Here is a 16958-nt window from a genome sequence, read left to right on the forward strand (position 1 = left end):
TGAGGATGGACGAACCATCACCCGATGCTAGGCTGGCATCAGGTGAAAGTCTGGGGTGGGGCAGGCAATGGAGGTACACTGTCAAATAAAACCATAGTTTCTGGTGATCCAAGAGCAACATATCACTTCATGTTTTTCCTCAGAAATGGTATAACGCCATTACCCAGCGATGATTTTTCCCCTTCTTCTGGCTGCTACATGTTTCTCCATCTTTCTTTATCATCACAACAACTCTGGCTATTTCAATACAGTGGTGGGGAAAGTGACCTGCTACAGAAACACCAGCAAGCAACATGGGAATGGGCAGAGACGCAGTGTCTGTCCTGTCGCTGAGCAGCTGCAGATATCCACCCCACCCCACTTTTGCTCTCTCATGTCATAACAGTGCCAACATGACAACAATGGTGCTAAGTTCCCTTGTAGTACAGCAGCCCTTCCTTTACTGCTTCCCAGAGGAGCTGCAATGCAAAGCTGCACCATGGCTCAGTTGTGAAAAGAGAAAAAGGGCACCTTAAAAGACCAAAAGTAGGAGAGTTTCGAACATTCCACCCTTCAAATGGCAGATTCCACTTAACTCTACCTCCGCCCTCTACTGTAACTTAACAAAAAAAAGAAGATCCAATGATTGATTTCTAGTGCCATGTGCAATTTGATTCAATGACTGGCCAAAGGGAAGCTGCCTGGGGATTAAACTATCCAAGGCTTGCCAGTCCTAGTTTGAGATTCTATCACCCGTATCTCAGTGATTCTTAGAGGGGGTCACCCCCATCTTTTCTGTTGCTTGCTAATGGAGAATGTAGGGCGTTAGAGGGCAGAGCAGCCTTCTTGCTTGTCTTTGGGGTTTTCTGTTCAGTGTTTTTTCATTGGTCCTGGCCCCGTGCTGCTTTGGCTTATCCCCTGATTTTGCCATGCCTTTTTTTGTCTTCAGTTTTCGCTCTGGATTTTTCCTCTTCCTCCAGGATTTTTCTAGTTCTTTTGAGGCCACTTTTACCCCAATTTTTTCCTGGCAGCTGATTTTGTGTTGATTTTTTTCTTATGTGCAATGATTCTTTTGGTTTCGATGATTGGATATTTGTCTTTGTTGAACCACTCCTCTTCCCCATCTTCCTTTTTCCCCTCCTGGTTTTGTTTTCAATTTTTTTCTTTAAAAAAACATCAATTTCCTATTGATATATCGACCTACCATTGTAATAATAGATGCAGCAGGTTCTCTGAATTACCAGTTTTCATTTTTTAAAAAAAAAAATCTAGCCCTTCTCATTGTGTAGATACAAGGGGAAAGTTATATTGCCTCAATGGGCTAGACACTTTTTAAAAAGAAAGCAAGGAATTCAGAGAACCTGCTGCACCTGTTATTACAATAGTAGGTCAATATATTGATATTAAACTGATTTTTTAAAAAGGCTGCAAAAGCCCCTGAGGCCCAGGAGAGGGGGGATTAGTCAATTCTGGCACCAGAAAAAGCAGTGCAGTTTGGAAAGCACATAGCCACTTCGCCTCACCAGTGCCAGCCTCCTCCTCATCACTCTGGGTCATCCCGGGCAGGGCTCTCCAATTTGGACTGTGGGAGGGGGGTTAATTATAGTTGGTGGAGCTGCTCCCCTTTTAGATTTCCACATTCAAATATTGGCAGCGTGTTCATTTTCTATCTTTTTAAATAAAATTCAGCCCCTATATCACTATATCAATATAAGCATGTGTCAAAGATTTAAAAGGGAAGGAAGTGCTGTAACATCACTGATGCTACCGATGATACTACTTGAAAATCCTGATTATTTAAGGCACGTGAGGAAGAAAATAGACCATCTCCACTACAGTAAAAATGCAAAGGAAGGGCAGATGTGCGAAGAACCGTACCCAAAATGATTCCAGTGATTCTGGATTGACTGCTCAGAAAATCAGGAATAAGTCAAGTATGAGGAAAAGCCAATGGTGGTGAAATGAGCATCTATATCCCCTTTAGTAATTGTTGAGCTTATAACTAGGAGAAGTTTGTTGACAGTTAAAAGTGCAACAAGTGCTCTAAAAGAGTACTTAAATCTGAGTTTCAAGAAAATTCTTATGGCTTGCTACATTTTTTACCTTTAAAATTCAGCATTTCAATGAGTGACAACAACGTTAAGTGATTGTAAATGTACCTAAGACCAACTGGTATAGTTTTCTTTTCTTGCTAAATCCTTGAGTCATTTTTATAACTTTCAGCACAGTGGCTGCCTCCAGCTTTTGTGCTAGGCTATATCATATTTATGTTTTACTATCATTGGCTTGTTTTGGTGTATTTCTACCCACTCAACGAACTATCGGAATTTGTAATACCCATTAGTAACACAGCTAAGCTTGCAGGCAATTGCACTGGGAGGCAATGGCAAACCGCTGCTGCTCATCTCTTCCCAGGAATGCCCCATGGATGAGGTCACCGTGAGTCACTTGTAACTCGAAAGCACATTCCTCTTCATGCCAATTGTAATTAAAACCTCTCCTGGAAATCCATTTCAAAATGTATTAGTACCAACAAGTACTCCTTACCTTGCAAACTTCTAGTTCACTGAGTTTAGCTAAACAACATCCATTCCCCCTTTAAGGGATTTATCCCTTAGAACTGTGTGTGTGGGAAGAGGGAGGTTGCACTCCAAGCCATTTGAAACCTTTGCTGACTATCTGTTCATGATCTATTTATGAGTATCTCTGCTGCTTTACCTCTCAATAGACTCCCATAGAGAACAATGGAATTACCACTATTAATATATCAAGGGAGAAAACTGGATAGTTAAATGGCAACACGTACCTAAGTTGTTTTAGCATAACCTACATCTATGAGTAAGGAATCTGAAATGTTCCCAGATTGATAAAAGATAAAGCTATATGTAAATATTGATGTCATACTTATGCTTTATTATCAATGGTTTGTTTAGGGGTATTTCTAACCCCTTGACAAGCTATGAGAAATAACATAGCTAAGTTTGCTATCAAGTTTGACTCCAAGTTGCTTGATTAAAACATGTCAATGACCTTTATAAAAAATTTTGGTAGACCCTTAAATATGGGGAAAATGCTTAACAATTGCTGTGTTTTCTTAAAGTCTAGTCTAAATGGCAGAACAACATTGAGCTTCTTAGCCAAAAACAATTTTGGGGTGGGGAGAATTAACTGAAAATACAAATAAAAGTTCTGAAACCAGAAGCACCAATCTAAAGATCTACTCACAGACCTCCTAAAGAACTAAAATACCATATATGCTGTGTTAGATCCACGCTAAATTTTCCAGCAGTAGAATGGAATTTTCCTAAGTCCCCTCTCTCTATACAGTTCACTGATCTTCACAAAATACTGCTCTTGAGGAATAGGGGACCCTAAGGAACAACGTGGGGCAGTCTACAGTGGGGTGAAGAACTTGGTGGAAACTGCTAATCTAGTTTGGATCTAATTCTGGCCCACAGAATTAGATCCAAACCAGGGAGAGCATTTCAGCAGCACCTTTCCAACCAAACACTTTACTGTCCAAAGTGTTAATGGATAAAGTTGCTGTAAACAAAAAGCTTCCCAAAGGCCAAGAAAAGTCTTTGAGGTCCAACATTCTCTTTCATTGGTTGGAAATGGAAGATTATTTTTAACTTTTTATCAGGGCTATCGAAACGGAATGCTTATGTCACCTTCCTCGTTGATTCTGCCAAATGATTCGTCTTGTAACTCTCCTGAGTTTCAGTCGAGACTCAATATTTTGCAGCAAAAAAAAAGGTATGGGAGAGGCAAACACAAGATTACTTGTGGACTGTTCCTGGTAAATTGAAGAATTTAGTACTTACCATCAAGCCTTGTTCTCCTGGGTTTCCTGGCTCGCCCTTAAATAAAATGTTATCAACATCAATACTACTATTTACATTCACATTTTGTATCCAAGAGTCTCTTCATTATAGTATAATGATACACCTATTAATGCATATGTGACTGTTTCATGATTAGCTAGTACAAATTCTTTTCCTATAAGTGGTCACTGGTAGCCGTGAAAACGAGATCTGGCAGCATTCTAATAGGATATGCATTTTAATGAGCTCAAAAATAGGTAAAGATCAAATATCCTGATTCTCAGCCCTCTAATTTGCCACAGGAAAAGCAGACAAGCTCTCCATTAAGTACCAGATTGTTGCACACCCAGCAAAGATTGGGTCTCTGCTGTGTTAAAGCTTGAAGACTGAGATTTCTACTGTTCACACAGTTGCAGTTAATTATATTCATTCCACAAGGAACTTCATGGCTAAGCCCTTCAAGCCGGTCTTGAAGATCAAAAGAAAACTAAATCCCCCCCCACTACTGCATGCATTTTCATTCTTACGGATCATTAAGGACTATGTAATACAGCTAATGGTATAAACATTTCCTTCACACATAGTTAATAAAGACGCTATTTTATTTTTCATTGTTATGGCTGTGCTTTTATACAGTTCTTGCAGACAGAACAACAGATCTCAGATGTCTTCAGATTTCTTCCATGTATGTTTGGGGCAAGCTATAAGGCGCTAAAATTTAAATCAACAATTATAGACCTCTCAAAAATAATTTCTGTAAACATGTTGAGTTGGATCTAATCAGATTTTCTGCTGTTGAAAAAAGGAAGGAAGGTTCTGATGACCGAAAAAATTGTGCTAAGAATCATGGCTCCTGTGTGGACAAAAGCCGTGAAGGGCAAGGGCTGTGGTATAGGAGGGAATTGGGCAAAACTGAGTGAAAATTCTGGTTTGATCCAACTCATTAAGAATAGTTTAAGTGAACAAAAAAGGGAGGCTTTCTTTTTCTACGTCTTTTGAGTGCTTTTGCAACATTTCTGTGTGTCTGCTCAGAGGCAGACAGAACCTACCTTGACCATCTCAGCTACCTTAATGCAAAATTCAAACTTCATGGAGCAAATAACATGTGCCACGAGCGCATCTTGGCCTCACTTACTGGACCAGTGAGGTCCTATATTCATTTCTCCATAGAGCCCCATGGAGAGGGGAGGGGGTTCTGGCTCATCCCTTTCCCCCTTCCTCTCCTGTGTAAGTCTGTAATTCGTCAGTGGTCCCCTTCCCTCTCCCTTTTAAAGTCACTGCGGCAACCTGAGCACGCTCCACAGTGTCTTGTATTTCATGAGGATTGGCATTTGCATGAGAGACAGGGGAACCTGCTAAACAGTCAGGCCCTGCCCTGCACTCTTAGTTGAGCTGCTACCCATTAGCAGTGAATTGATTGGTGGCTTTTTAAAAGGACCTCTAGCCTTTGAGGCTACTTTACCCAACAAAGCTCTGTACCCAGTTGGCAATTCCTGCACAGCCCCTTGACAACATGAAAACAAAATGCAAACAGGGTGATGCTAGGGTTGCCAAACTGCAGGGGGGCCCTGGAGATCTCCTAGAATTACAACTGATCTCCAGACTATAGAGATCACTTCCCCTAGAGAAAACAGCTGCTTTGGAGGGTGGACTCTATGGCATTGTCTTCCACTGAGAGCCAAACTAGATGAGACGAATTACACGAGGTCATGCAAGTGTCTAGAATCATGTCTGTTCCTACCTGCCTGCGTCCATTTTACCCCTGACAAACACCTGTCCTGTAGCCCTAGTTCATGCATGTGTCAGGTAACTGGTGTAGACACAGTTACGAGTGTCCATAGTCATAATCAGCGAGTCGCCATTGCAAAGTGTCGATTTTGAGCGGCTTCCGCTTCCCTCTCCCCTCTTTTTGCCCTTAGATCCGGCTTACACTCAAACTGTTTTGCTTTTAATCTGGCAAGTTTTAAATTCTTCCATTTTCTAGTTGACGCCACTGCCTCCCTACTTCTCCTTCTTGCACTCTTCTTCCCTCTTAACTTCCTCTTCCTCCTCTTCACGCAGTGTCTTCGGTCGGGATAAGGAGGAGGTGGGAAGAAAGACTGTGGCAACACAATTAAGCATCTGAGCACAATAGCTCCCATAGTTTCCCACGCAGATAATAATGGAGATTGGAGGTGGCTGGGGACAAACAGACAGGAAAGAGTTGATTCTGACTGACAGCAAGGAATGCTGCCATGGCTTCTTAAGTGGGGATTGCCCACCTCCCTTCGCATATATGCCCCCCCTTCCTGGCAGGCCGAGCTGCAAGATCTTAGCAGAGGTGTGGAACCCCCATTTTCAGCACCCCCCCCTCCAGGAAATCTGGTGGGTTTTTTTCCCGATACGACCAACTGAGTAAACTAATCGCCCTCTCAGAAAAGCTGCAGAGGAAGGTTTGAACATGCACAAAGAGAAGGTGCATCATGAGGTATCATTTCTTGACTGGGAGGAACGGGGTAGAAACATGTGCCAATCTGAGCACAGGATCAAGTGCAGTGTGGTCGCATTGTGCGAGTGAACAGGAAAGCAACGGGGAAACACATGTAAGTGCATTCATGTGTCATATGCGTGTAATTCATCTCATGTAGTTTTGCTCAGTCCCCTCCCTCCCCCAAATCTTGTCCTCCCCAGGCTTTACCCTCAAAACTCTAGCCTACTCTAAGTGAAATAACACTGAAAAACAGTGAAAAAAGTGCAATAATGTAAGTTTCAGGGTTATACACATACTCATTTTCATTAAAACATAAATGTCACAAGCATAAATGTCAAATGCTTCTTGATGATGATGATGATGATGATAACCTTTTCTAAGCAAAATTCTAAATATCATGCTTGGGCTTGACCAACAGAAGTCTGACCAGAATAGAAACCATGATAAGGGATTTTAAAAACTTGATTATTGTGGTTTGGGCAAGTTCTGACAATGCTTGCAAACTTGCTCTCTTCTTTGGATACCTGTTATACCTAAGGTGCCACGGGACTCAAGTCCAAAGGTTATGATGCTAATGCTTAATGATGACTGACTCACCGGCACCCCAGGCATCCCTCGTGGACCATCCTTCCCAGTATCTCCAGGAGGGCCCCTTGGTCCTGGAGGCCCAGGGGGCCCGGGGGGCCCAGCTTGTCCTTGGTCTCCCTGAAATGTAAGTAAAATCAGTGTTACTGGACAGCAGTCAGATTGATCTTTGCAGATGACCATTAGTTGTACAAAGCTTGATTAAAAAGATATTCAAGGAATGCTCACAATGGGCCAAAATAGCTTAAAATATCTGTTAAGGAAAGCACTTGATCCCGCAATGTGTGGAGCTACCTACCATGCTTAGCTGCACATCAAGATGGTTGGTGTTGTAACCTACATGGAGGCAGAAGGCATTGGATTCAGTGCCATCAGCTATCCCCAAACACTACCTACAGGCACCGTCAACCCTGACCAGGCCAGCTGGTTTTGTCAAGGCTGTGTATGATGTTCCTGATGTAGTGATGGATCTAATCTGCATGCACAGGCCTGAAAAGCTGATGGAACTTAGAACTACATGCACACGTAAGTGCTTGCTTTGCACATGCAGCTCAGAATCCAACAGGCCATGCACATGGCTTCTGTGCTGAAGTAAGCTTCCATGATCTCACGTTGTGTAACTCGAGTTCTCTATTAGAAAAATATACAGAAAAAAATTTGCACAAATGTGTAAAATTCCACAGATGTATTTCTGACGTTAAATGCTTATTTGATAGTCATATTCATATTAAAGGTTGAATGTGGTGGGTGGTTGTAAAATTTTCATGGCAGTTTTCAAGACTGGTTCCTGAGAGCTAGCAAGTGAGAATTTGAAGGGGGTATTGAAATATAACCACCTTGCTGAAAAGTCTTACAGTACTTTTCATGCTATAAATCAAACAGCAATAATATTTAATCTCGTTTTAGCAGCCATTTTATAGTGACAACTGAGTAACAACTTTTACAGCTTCAATGTTTCCATTTTGCAATAATTTAATCTAGCTGGGTAATGAAGCATTAAATCACATTTTCAACTCTTCAAAAATACAAAGTTTCTTCTAACTTCCAGTAAAAAGCTAGTGCAATCCAGTTGATATAATTAATCATTCAGTGTTTAGTCAAGTTCCATTGCAGTCTCCTCTTGTTTTTTCAAAAAAAGAAGAAAAAAATCCATTTCATTAACAAGTTAACAACTATGTGGGTTCAGCAATATTTACAATTCAGTAACCAGCTTTGCAAGCGAGAGAGCATGGCAAAAGGTGCGGAGAGAGATTAAGCACTACCTTAATGAGGCGGCGTTTAATGAGCTGCTGATCAGCAGAGAGAAACCCATGATTGATTTTAGGAAACACCATCTGATCAGGCAGGTGAAGTCAAAGGTTGAAGTTCAGAGATGAAAGAGTTGAAGAATAGACATCAGAAGGCCCCAAGAAAGAAATAAAGATATATATACATTAGACTTGCGATTCCCAATATAATATCAAACTGGTGCTTGTGTCTGTCAAAAGAATCTATGCTTTGTTTTAATAGATAGGATAGGAGGTAAGATTTTTATTATATTGTCACCTTATGAAATTAAAAGTAACACAAGTCAACCTTACTTTTAAATACTTCTTCGTCACTGAGGTTTTAAAATTTCTTCACTGTCCTGCAATGAAGACCCATCTTCCTTTATTGTGCTACATGAGCATAGATTCCAGAGACAAAGCACCAGTTCAGCTTTTAATCAGACTTTCCAGATAGCATATTGTGTCATGAAGTGTAAAATGGTATCCCGAGTCTATCACTCTGTAGATGCTTACATGATTTCTGTTTAATTCCCAAATGATTCTAAGCAGATAAACATGTGGTGTGCATTAAAATACCAATACGCAATGATCTGAATATGCATATTCTTGTTAAGGGTTTGCATGAAAATTAAAATGCATTAAGAAAACGTGTGATTGGAGGGTGGTGCAAATTGTAGTGCGCTGAGTTTGATCCTTGTTCCTCTCCATACAAGGAGAACAATCCCACTGATATTCGTGTAACAGAGCAGGGAAGTCAGCAGTCAGGCTTGTGACAGGTTGGATGGATTGAGTAGCTTCCAACAACAAGCCTGTTCTTCATGACACTGTTATGCTGATACAGAAAGACTGACTAGCTGGAACATGTCAGTCACACAAACCTTGACGGTGAGGATCTGATTGCTGTGAAGAGCAGCAACAGTGGGGAAGCCTGGCAGACCCTAGGGACACACATAGTACCGAAATAACACGACACAAAACGTCACACAGAACGACAGTTTAATAACAGACAACATTGGTCCTTCTATCACCTTCTTTGTTGCTGAGGGTGTCATGTCACAGTTTTAGCTGACTGTGTTTAGCACAACTATGGCAAACTCCCACAAAATATAAGGCCATCCAGAAATAGAATATATTTCTCAGGCAACAACTACAAACATTTGGCAGCATTTAATGCATTAACTGGCACGGGAGTAAACCACTTTCCTTCTAATGCAGGGCTTTTTTTCAGCTGGAACGCGGTGGAACAGAGTTCTGGAACCTCTTGAAAATGGTCACATGGCGGCACGGAGGGCAATCTCAACTCCCCTCTGTCTGGAGATCAGGGGACGGGGCCACCAGCTATGTGACCATTTTCTCCGAGGGCAACTCACTGAGTTCCACCACCTCTTTTCCCAGAAAAAAAGCCCTGTTCTAATGTATGGTAAGATCTGTCTACAGAGCTGCGTAGGTAATAACCCTCTACCTCTAGAAGATTTAGAACAGATTTTTCTGTCTCATCAGTATTGTGTTGTTTAAAAATCTTCTTTTAAGTATAAGATACAAAGGACATAAAGTGACAGAACATATGCACAGAAATAGATTGGACATTTGAATATTGCTAGACCAGGAATATTAACAAAAAAGCTTCAGTTCAACATTCAACACATACAGAGTAATATTCCTATGTTTAGAGCAAAGTTCATCTCTCACTTCCCCCAGTGGTTGGCTGTTATATTTTAATGACTTTATGTACTCAGAAAAGGTCATCAGATGTGAAGGAAGAATTTTGCATCCAACTTTATACACTTTCCCAGTATTGCAGTAGAGGATTGATTGAGGTGGGAGAGGAAAATGTGGGCAGACCTCTAAGCCAAAATAGTTCGTTTTATGTTAATATTTTTCAGGGCAGAGTATTTTACACAAAACCAGTGAGATTACTTTTGCCCTGCCAGAGGATGATCAATGAAAGCACAGCCACCTAGCTATCTTCTTATTACTAGCAAATTTGAAGCTGTTCTTGAATAAAATTGTCGGGGGGAAAGTGCTTCTATCTTGAGCTGCAATATGTTAAACTGTGGCTTGATTCTCCTTTTGTATCAGTTTTCCTTATGTCTATAACAATTAACTTTGATTGAATTTAGGGCTGTGAAGCTCCAGGTGGGGGCTGGCGATCCCCCAGAATTACAGCTCGTCTCCGGACTACAGAGATCAGTTCCCCTACAAAAAAGACTGCTCTGGAGGGTGGATTCTATGACATTATACCCCCATTGAGCTCCCTTCTCTGCTCTTCTCAGGCTCCACCCCCAGATCTCCAGGAATTTCGCAACTTGGAGTTGGCAACCCTAGTTGAACAGCTTCTCATATTCTTCTGTTTAATGAATGGGTATTTGAAAAATCAAAGGGACTACTAGTCCTTGGTTGGATTATTTCTCCCTAAAACAACTGCACTGTATCGGTAATTTTTGAATATGTTCAAGCAATACATATAGTTTTCAGAAAGGATCACTTCAACATTAAGATCATATAGTTCTATAATTCTACATTTAGGGTAAAGTTCATCTCTCACATTTCCCAATGGTTGCGTTTATATGCATGTGCGTGTGACAGAGAGAGTGTGCAAATCAGACTTCGGTCTACAAAGAATCTACCTCAAGTCTATTTAATGGAGTTTACTCCCATGAAAGTGTTCTTAGGATGGCTCTGTGTTTGTCTCCCCTTCCTTTCTCTACATTCAGATACATAAAAAATGCTGTGTAATTAAAAAAACCTATACACATGGAATTAGTAACTTTTTTTTTACTATAAATTATATGTTCTAGAATGTAGTTTTTTTCTTATGGTAATGCACCAAGGTTTTTACATCTGTGATTCATTAGTCCTTCTCTGTGCAGTGTTTGCTCTTTTGGAAAATATAATGTTATCCATTTTGCCCTATATGCTCATTTCACTTTCTCATTCAAAGCAAGTGAGTGTAAAAAATGACCCCAACACCATTTCTGTATACAACGCCTTTTACAAAAAGTTACAAGGGGGGGGGAGGCAATTTACTTAAGAAAGGTTGAGGAACACATGGAGTACAAAATTGCAGAAGACTGAAAACAATGTTTTACAAATGTTTTATCACTGACGGGGTCAATTAGCCCCCCCCCACAGTCTAAAATTTCTATTCAAATGAAATCAGTTTAAAGGAGCTTCAGTCCGCAATTGATGATCAATTTTAATTAATTTATTAAAAAGGATTTTTCTGTGGGTGGAAAGTATTTTCTGAAAATGTGAAGAAGTGTTTCCCACACAGGGATAGGCTTTTGCAGTTTCTCCATTGCTCCTCTGGTTGCCAATACAGCATAGAGGCAACAGGGCTTCCACACAGCAGTTTTCCCCATAGTTTCCCAGTTGTGATCCCCCATCAGTGGCCAACCCCCCCCCCCAAAAAAGCCCTTCAAGCAGAGCAGGCTTAAGAAAGATCAAAGGAGCCCTAGGACGTGCACAGGTACATCAAGGGAAACATCATGGGAAACAAGAGTGGAAATTCCACTTCCCAACAGCAGCAAATACAGGGCAAATAACCCATGTGGGGAAAGTCAGAGATTGTCATTGGCAAGAAAACATAACAGATTTGAACCATAATATGATGATGACGACTACCAGATGTGGTCACCACTAATCTAGTTTAGGCAATGCAGTGGTATGGGAAAATGGAACTTCCAGCTATTGGGAATGAACTATAGGGGATATACATGCCTGGGCTGGCTACAACTGGGGAAAAATGCTAGAAGAGACAGGCCTGATCTGGTTAGGTAAGACGCTGCTTTGACCTTACATGCCCAGTCGTGTATCGACTACTCCCACACCACTAGTTATACTAAGCCACTTTACTGTCTACAAACCAGGTATTCAAGTACAGAGTCTCATCTTCATGCCAGCTTCTACATATAACTTGTAGAAGACAGGTAAGGTTTAGGCAGCTCAAAATCAAGACTGTACAAAAGCATATAAATGCCTGCACATTACCGTTACTAGAAGGAATCCCTTTGCCCAAGGTTTTCCCCTCCTGAAGTTTTCCTTTCAATTTCAATTCAATTTATTTCAACTTCCATTCAAACAGGTCTCTGGCTCCACTGTATTGTTGGGAAAGCAATAATGAACTTGATCAAATTCTCTGCTTATGTAAAGAGAATAGGCTTTTCCTCATACAAGGTGGCATGCTATCGTTCCTGCAGTTGCCTCTTCAACTACAGTCTTGTATCTGTCCCATATACATGAATGTCTTCCCACTTTCTGGAGTGGTTTTTCTGCAGTGGAAGCCACAACAGGATGGGACAGGCAGGAAATTCTTACATTGTGAGCAGAGTTCTGCTCACAGGTCTCTCATTTCTGCATCTTTGTTTCTAAGTGCCCATGAAACAGCTTAGGATTCATAGGGATAGATCCAGATTTCTTGCAGTGCCCCAGAGGACGGTGAAGCAGATCTCTTCTACCGAGCAATCAAGTCTAAATTGTTTTTGACAGGTATTTTCTATGTGCTTGTATATGAACGTAACTATACTTTTAAAATTTAGGTTGGATTTAGCTTTTTCTAAAGGAGCTTGCTTTAGATGCTCAAGTACTGCTTGTAGTATAAGGGGGACAATTTTTGGCCATTTCCTTTCCTTGCTTAGCCCCTCCCTCTAACGCTATACTACATTGTTCTGGAGTCTTCCCTAAATCTCAGCAGTAGTTTGTGAAGGTGCACGGGAAAGGGAAAGGTGACAAAGATGGCTTCATTCCATTTTTTGGAAGCCTTTATGCAGCCCAAAGAGAATCAAACAATCTGGGGGTCAGCATGATATGATGTTTGACATCACTAGGAAAGGTCATTATTTGATTGAAACCCCTTAGAACTAACCAGCTTTCCCATTGATAAGAAAAGAAAGAAGGATGTAGTGGTTAAGAGCAGCAGGACTTTCATCTGGAGAATCAGGTTTGATTCCCCACTCCTCCGCTTGAAGCCAGCTGGGTGACCTTGGGTCAGTCACAGCTTTTCAGAGCTCTCTGAGCCCCACCCAGCTCACAGGGTGATTATTGTAAGGATAATAACAACATACTTTGCAAACTGCTTTGAGTGAACATTAAGTTGTCCTGAAGGGCAGTATATTATTTTATATACATAGGGTATTATTATTATTATTTTATTATTATTATTTCTGTTGACCACCCTCGTCAAATATGAATGGACAAAAGCCATGTGGGATAGGTGGTGCGTCGAGGAGAGGAACTGGATGAGCAAAAACCTGACCCAAATCAGCCCAGTTTCCCTGCTTATTTACAACACAATTACCTATATACTAGCATAATATGTATATTATGTTTTATGTAATATGTATACTACATAGGTATGTATGTATGTCTATATGTTTGTGTGTGTACATATTATGGTACTGAATACTGTATACTACAAAATATATACTATTGTGAACACTGTAGAGAACGAACAGCCTATAGCACATGTATTTTTGCTTATCAGGGCAGAAGCAACGAAGTCTGCTTTTCCTCTTGACCCTGCTGCACAAGTTTACATATTCCTGTGAAGACACGGCAAACAAGACAGGAATTACCACCTGCTGCTCACTTGTACTCTGTACATTTATAGCCAGCTGCTACTATATCACATCAAATCACTCTGGCTGTAGGATGGAGTGATCCTGACACATTATACAATGGCCTCACTTCCTATAGCCACCTCGAGCTCTCTAATTAATCTCTCAGACCAAGTGTTCATGATTGTACCTGCTCTGAAGAATACAGTGTCCTGTATCATTCCCTGTACAGTGCCAAAGATTCACAGCAGGAGCTTCTTTATACAATCCCTTTTATGGCAACTGCTTTCTCCATCAGCAGCCGAACTAAAACACATTAAATACACCACAGAGTATGATAAGGCCAAAGGGCCCTCCTTCTCCAAACATGTGCATTCAATAAAAAGCTCTTCAATTTTAATACTGAGTGTATCACTGTTAAGAGACTGTGCACAGAATAATCTGAGAGGGTTGAGATTCTGAGGGAAAAAATAAGTCTATTTCCTAAGGGATGTCCCCCATAAATGTCATTCAACAATCTATTTCCACTCACCCTGTTGGCGGTGTGCAAATATTAAACAGTAATATTTTATGTGCATATACTAACGAGCTGCTTGCAAAAATTACACTCTAAAGCATTTACAATCCCTTGCAATTTTACATCATCCAGAAATTAATTAGTTTGGAAAATGGAACTCTTTCATGCAAATAAGTAATGAAGATGTTGAATAGCATCACACCCATCACTACAGAATCCCATAGGATACCTGGGTAATGACTATTAATTTCTAGTCTTTGGATACATTCTTTGCTTATTTCCATACCAGTATTAGAATAAATTCCCACTTCACCTTTTATTGGTATTTTATTATTTCCAGCTTTATTATTTTCTCAAGTCAAAACCTTCAAAGCACAATCTCCAAGAAACATCTGGCTCTATGGAAGGACTGCACTTTTATTCCACCTTTCTTTCAAGGTGTTCCATTGGAGCACATGGTTCTTCCCCCTACTCCACTTTACTCTCACCACAAGCCTTTTAGGTAAGTTAGGCTGAGAGGAAGTGACTGGCTCAAAGTCACCTACGGAGTTTTCTACTGATGGGCAATTTGAACATGGGTCTCTCCAGTACTAGTTTGACTGTTTCACCACTGTACAATCTAGCTGTATTTTTTGCAAGGTATGCCTGAGCAGCCACAACCCATTCAGAGAAGATAACTATTCCGGAAATTAGGAGACCTGTGTCCAATACTGATCAGATGTGAACCAAAGAGATGGTTCAAATGACTTAGCTAGTGTAGCTCAACTTTAGCTCCTCATCTATAAAATGAGAATTTGTGAAGAACATCCGTTCTGCAGTCACTTCATTGGCTCCACATCAGTTGCTGTGCCCAGTTCAAGGTATTCGTTATCACAAACAAAGCTCTTCATGGCCTTGGTCCAGCATATCTACGGGACCGCCTCTCTTCCTATGTTCCTTCATGGCAGCTTCGCTCATCTGATCAGGGTCTCCTGCAGGTGCCACCCTGCACATGGGCAAAACCAACAGCTGCCTGTAGATGGGCATTGTCTGTGATGGCCCCTACCCTGCGGAATGGCCTGCTTGAGGAGGTCAGGAGAGCCCCCATTCTCCTGGTTTTCTGCAAACGATGAAAAATGAATTATTCAAAAAAGGCTTTTTACTCCGATAGGACATCTGTATTGTAGGGAGGGGATCTCAGATGCTTCACTAATGAGCTAGGGACCATAGATTTCACCACTATGTTGCCTTACGTCCTATCTGTTGTTTTAACTATGTGCTCCTATGTGCTATCTATGCTTCAAGTACAATCCTATTGGGTAGTTCTATATTGTCTAATGTTAGTCCTAGAATTGCTTATGCTCTGTTTCAGCATTTCTTCAACTCTGTATTGGATTCTTGCTAACACTATGTCTTTGCAAAACCTGTATTTATTTACCCGATAGCATTGTTTATGGTAATGTCCTTGATACTGGTTGTACTAATCTCATACTATGTAACCAACCTTGAGTCTCAGAGAGAAAGGCGGACTATAAATAACATAGATTAAATAAATAAAATACAAATCATAGAGTCCTACTAAAAATTCTACACCAATTATTACTTCTATTTTATATTTAGCCATATATTCATTAGAGCCAGTTGATAGAAAAACAAGGGTTAATCATTAAAAAAAATTAAACTAAAGAGTTCTAACAGTTTCACCAGAGCAAAGAATCTGTTTAATCACTCAAGTTAACAAAGGTTAAGATAATAAAAGAAAGTTCTGAATGCCTTCACTTTCTGGAACTTAATCCCTCCTGCTGAAGACATTTGAAAGATGCTATCACTTGTGTGCAGCCCCAGCTGTTAAAAAAATTTACTCGGAACACACCATGTGGAGAAAATAATTTTATGAAAATAGTTAAGTATGCACCCTGTGTGGCTTCTTATTGCACTTAGACTCCTCCCCCCCCCCACCAATAACTAATTTAAAGTCTGCTGCTGGATAAGGATTGTGAGACCTGAGAAACACTAAATCTCTTCTATATCAGCAGTGAATGGATCCTGGCTCTTTATTATCATTTGCAGAAAGGAGATAGCAAATTGATTAACATACTCCATTACAGACATTTAGAGCATACTCAAGGTTTATTTTTATTAATTACTGCCCAAACTTGGGCTGGACAATAAATCTTAAGTGATCGGCAGGCGGCAGAGCTCTTTGTCTAAAAGTCATTTTGCAATCTGAAAAGATTCTGCTGTGTTTTTTTTTCTAGCATAGAGTACAGCTGGACAGAAACTCAGTATGGGGATGGAACTAGGACTCAAAATGTCATTTTAAATTCTCCTTTCTTGGTCTATAAGTAGCAGAAACCTCTTTAGATGTTGAAGGTAATACACATTTAGAAAGGGAAACTCTAGCTAGAGTAGTATAACAGCTATTCTGTTGATAACCCAAATGTCATTTGTATAAGAAGCAGTGACAGAGGTCAGAGAAAGTGAAATACAGCCTGCCATAGAAAGGGACAGTTAAATCAGTCTCAAGCCCCTCTCAGATGTTCAAAAAACATGGCTAATTAAATACATGGATGGTGAGCAGGATTATGCCTTGTCTCCCCTCTCCTGTGCAGTATGCTGATAAAGCATACAAAGCCTATGCACTCCCCTACCCAACTGATGCCTTGTCACACCTTCATTTTAACAATAAGTAGTATATACATAGGAATTACATATTGAAATATGTAATGGTTTGTGATGGTTCTCTAGCCAGAATTCCAAAGAAGGCAGATGCCACTCTGG

The 16958-nt window shown here is 40.6% G+C and overlaps 1 protein-coding gene across 1 annotated transcript in view; it reads right to left on the reverse strand.

Annotated features, from left to right (window-relative positions):
- Positions 1–16958, reverse strand: part of LOC129336491 (collagen alpha-1(XXV) chain-like) — a 79497-nt gene that overhangs the window by 33913 nt on the left and 28626 nt on the right. Inside the window, exons 4-6 of the mRNA XM_054989618.1 lie at positions 9005–9064; positions 6871–6978; positions 3804–3839 (exon numbers count right to left, since the gene is read on the reverse strand). Of these exons, the coding sequence (XP_054845593.1) occupies positions 3804–3839; positions 6871–6978; positions 9005–9064 (204 nt within the window). The remainder of the gene's footprint in view (positions 1–3803; positions 3840–6870; positions 6979–9004; positions 9065–16958) is intronic.

The sequence above is a fragment of the Eublepharis macularius genome, chromosome 10 (genome assembly GCF_028583425.1).
Source record: "Eublepharis macularius isolate TG4126 chromosome 10, MPM_Emac_v1.0, whole genome shotgun sequence".
Classification (NCBI taxonomy): domain Eukaryota; kingdom Metazoa; phylum Chordata; class Lepidosauria; order Squamata; family Eublepharidae; genus Eublepharis; species Eublepharis macularius.